The 4293-nt window shown below is 38.1% G+C and overlaps 1 protein-coding gene across 3 annotated transcripts in view; it reads right to left on the bottom strand.

Moving 5' to 3' along the window:
- The window catches only part of ephx1 (epoxide hydrolase 1, microsomal (xenobiotic)), a 30235-nt gene that overhangs the window by 24095 nt on the left and 1847 nt on the right, over positions 1-4293 (bottom strand). For all 3 annotated transcript variants that reach the window (XM_014029133.1, XM_014029132.1, XM_014029131.1), the window contains exons 2-4: positions 1125-1314; positions 861-1041; positions 565-783 (exon numbers count right to left, since the gene is read on the bottom strand). In XM_014029133.1, the coding sequence (XP_013884587.1) occupies positions 565-783; positions 861-1041; positions 1125-1307 (583 nt within the window). In that variant the 5' untranslated portion in view covers positions 1308-1314. The remainder of the gene's footprint in view (positions 1-564; positions 784-860; positions 1042-1124; positions 1315-4293) is intronic.

Here is a 4293-nt window from a genome sequence, read left to right as displayed (position 1 = left end):
TCACACACTTGTTTTAAAACATTATGCAATCAGTGTAGAATAATCTAGTCCAGGTTTGAAGTCTTTTAGTTTTTAAACTAGAGCGGATTAAAGATGCTCAAGGTAGTGAAAACAGGTTTCCTGAAAACTTCAGAGTTTTTTTTCTCATAAATTTACAAGTTTTTTTCTTGTAAATTTCTGACTTTACCATGTCAGAAAATATCTAGTTTAAATGTCCCAAATTTCTGCCTTTAATTATGGAAATTTTTGAGTTTTTTTTCTCGCAAATTTGCGACTTTTCAAAATAAGAGAATTTCCTGTTTTTTTTTCCTCGAAAATTTCTGAAATTAATCTCAGAAATTCTGGGTTTTCTCTCAGAGATTTGCTCCTTTTTTTCCATCGGTGAAGTGGCCCTAATGCGGTGTCGTAAAAACACATTTGAAGGTAAGTTTTTAAAAGAATTGTAAGATTGTCCTGTACGTCTGTATATACCTGCAAAATGGGGTAAAATCCATCCAAGTTGACAACATGTATGTAAACCTTTCAGTACGGTGATGATGAGGCTCTCTTACTTTCCACACTCACCTTTCTTCTGCGGAGCTTCAGAGAAGCCATAGCCTGGTATAGAAGGACACACCAGCTCAAACACAAGGTCCTGTGGGTCTGCTGGTTCTGTCAGGAGAGGAATCATCCCGTAGAACTCGTAGAAAGAGCCGGGCCAGCCATGAACCATTATCAAGGGTACAGCATTAGTCCCCTCAGGCACCTGCTTGGGCTTCACATGAAGGTAGTGGACATCAATGCCTGGACAGAAGGTCAACAACAGGAAGAGTTCAGAAACAACTGGTATCTTCAGTGATGAGGCAGCTGTGGAGTCCCACCTTCAATGTTGGTTTTAAAGTGAGGGTACTGGTTGAGTTTGTCCACCTGTCTCCTCCAGTCAAAATCGTTTCTCCAGTAAGAGACCACTGTCTGCAGGCAGTGGGAGTTGAAGCCGTAATGGAACTGGCTGTCCTCCAGTGAGGAGACCGGTCGAGTCTGGTCTATTCTCCGGTGCAGGTCCTGACAGGAGGTGGGGAACAGAAGAGACGTTGGTCAGGCAGTCAGGACAACCATGCTGTGGGACAAACAGGAAGTAACCCAACCTCCAGCTCCTCCTCACTGGTGGTCACTTTGAAAGGTCGGATGGTGACGTCCTCCTGGGCATCAGGAGGGGCTCCAGCCCCCCACCAGCCATCCTCTGTCCTCAGAACCTGGTTCCTGTTCTTCTGAACCAGGAAGATAATCAGTCCACCCAGCAGCACAGCAACGAGCAGCACAACCAACATGATGTGTCTGTGCAGGGACAGAGACAGCTCAGAGAGGACATCAGGAAATATTAGAATCTGTCCCATGAGCCGAGGCTGACACTGGTTTTACTCATGGTTCTGTTTCTGTTAGCAAAATATCTCATGAAACACATGACGACTTTTAATTAACCTGAAGGTGACTGCCACGTCCACTTGACCTTAAAAAACTTAGTGCATCATATTCAGTCAGTTTTATAGACAGTTTCATCCACAACATGTGAACTCACATAAAACTCAGAGAGCAGACTTTAAAATACTGTTATTAGTTTATAAATAACTTTAACTGCTTAGCACCACGATACATTAAAGATGTACAGTATGTACAATGAGAATAAAGGTCGATCTTATCTTAAAGATTCACTGCTGTTGTTGTATCAACCAGGTTCTGGTTGTGGTCTGCTCTGCATCCCCAGAACCAGAACCAGAACCAACCACAGGGAAGCAGCATTCAGCTTCTATGCACCGCAAATCAAAAATAAATAAATGATGTAAGATCTAAATTTGGTGATATTACATGTGGAGTTCCACAAGGCTCTGTGCTTGGACCAAAGTTGTTTCTCTTATAAATGATCTGGTAAATGTGTCGGGGTTGTTTAAATGTGTCTTGTTCACAGATGATACCACTTTTTTTTGTTCGGGCAAAGGTTTAGTACAGATGTTCAGGGTGATTCAGACAGAATTTGTAAAAATACAAACTTGGTTTAAACTTAACAAATTATCACTAAATTTGGACAAAACCAACTACATGATATGATTTGATACATGATATTTTTGATAATCAGTGATAGAAAAAGAACGGTTGATGTTTTATTTGAAGTCGATGTTGTTGAGATCTGTAAAGTTAGTGAAGTAAAGTTTTTAGGTGTTATTATTGATGAAAACCTGACCTGGAAACATCATATTAATTACTTAAGAACAAAAATAACTAAATCTGTTGTAGTACTACATGAGGTAAAGGAGTTGTTTAAAGATAAAGCATTATTTATATTATATAACACAATAATTATTCCACATTTGATTTATTGTGTTTAAATTTGGTGTAACCGGGTGGTTTTGTTGGAAGGGTATCTTTGTGGTCGCTGTGATTTCCCACCCGGGGTGGGGTTCGTGAATGCATCTTTTGCCCCTCCTTCYGCTTTCTGGTGGCGGTACTGCCGGGCTAATTGGTATTTAGGCTCCTGGTGCGCACGCCAGGTTTTTCATACACAAAGGGCGTCGGCTGGTGATCGGACGCTTTACGCGTGGCGGCAGGCAGGTCGGCAGTTTTGCTGGGTGAGCGCTGGCATCTTGATCCTCAGGTTTTTGCAACCGGTCAGGTTTCAGAAGGACGGTTTTTGAGGATATGTGGCATTGGAGCTGTTAATCCACCTGTTTGGGGGGGGCTGTGACTGATCACTAAGGTACATGTCTGTTCTTTTATTTTTTTGGATCTTTATTGGGTTGTATTGTAAACAGGCATTGTTACTAATTGTCATTTTGTCTGCAGCAGATTGCTCCTGCTGCAATATTGTGCTCTCACCTTTTTGTATGAATTTTTTTTGTAAACTTTCATGGTTCCTCACTGCTCTCATGTAGCTGTGTAATTATTATTATTCTGATTTCAAGTGTGTGCCTTGTGCTGCTAAGATTTAGAAGAATTACTTTAGAACCAGCACGTGTCACTTTAGAACCAGCACTTTAGAAACCAGCACATGGCACTTTAGAACTAGCACTTTAGAACTGTTGCAGTTCCATCCAATCAGAACTACCTCTCCATTGTAATATTTTGTGATCATGTCTAGCTATTTTTTTWAWWMYKRAAAAAAACAAAAACAATAAYGAATAAAATATAATTTGTAAACTATTCCTGCTTTTGTCAATTTTGCAGCCAGACCTACCTGAGTACTCATAATCGGGAATCCCTAGATTATTTAACCTTGGTTTAGTAATCTACCAGTTGACCCTAGAGTCGCGTCCTCCAAGTCACAATCCGGGTGTTTCCCACCCTGTTACATTGGGGTAAACTATGTAAAACATTTACTAATTCTATTTTTATTCTGCAAAAAAGAGCTATAAGAATTGTTACCAGGAAACATTATAATCACCCATCTAATGTATTGTTTCAGCAACTGAAATTACTAAAATTATATGAGTTGGTTGATTATAAGATTGTGTTGATTTATGTATAGGGCTCATAAAGGTGTGTTGCCTTTGAATATTCAATCTAATTTTGTTAACAGGGAAAGTTGTTATAATTTGAAAGGATTAGAAATGTTTATAAAACCTAAAATTCAAACAAACGTGAAGGATAGACGTACCTCAGTTCAACGAATCAGATTATGGAATAACTTGGACAGAGATTATAAAAATGCTGACTCAGTTAATTTATTTGGTAAAACGATAAAAGTTAATGAAAAATATGAAGCTGATGTTTGAGGGGTTAATCAAAAAATGTTTGCTGATGAGGGTGTAAAATTATATATGTGCATGTGTATATGTACGTATATGTATGTATATGTGTATATATGTATATAAGAATGTGTGTATGTGTACACATATAAATGTGTATATATTTATTTTTATTATTATTTTTTGTTAAATAAGGGCAGATGTTATAAGATTCTTTTCTTTTTCTGTTTCCTTTCATTTTGAGATTTGTGGGGTTTTTTTCTACTGAAATTTTTGTTTTTAATCGAAATGAATAAACTATTAAACTAAAGAAAATCTGGAACAAACTTCCAGAAAATAATAAAAACAGACAAAGCTCCAATTTCCTTTAAATCAAGACTGAAAACCCACCTGTTTAGAGCTGCTTATGAAACATTATTAATGAAAGCAGTTGATCCAAAATGCTGCTGCTAGAGTTTTAATGAGAGTTGGRARVAGAGATCATATTTCTCCAGTTTTAGCTTCTCTCCACTGGCTCCCTGTCAAATTCAGAATAGAATTTAAAATATTCCTCCTAACATACAAAGCTGTTAACAAC

This window comes from Austrofundulus limnaeus, unplaced genomic scaffold (assembly GCF_001266775.1).
Source record: "Austrofundulus limnaeus strain Quisiro unplaced genomic scaffold, Austrofundulus_limnaeus-1.0 Scaffold859, whole genome shotgun sequence".
NCBI lineage: Eukaryota > Metazoa > Chordata > Actinopteri > Cyprinodontiformes > Rivulidae > Austrofundulus > Austrofundulus limnaeus.
Note: the sequence above shows the minus strand (reverse complement) of the source record. Positions and strands in the feature narration are given on the sequence as shown.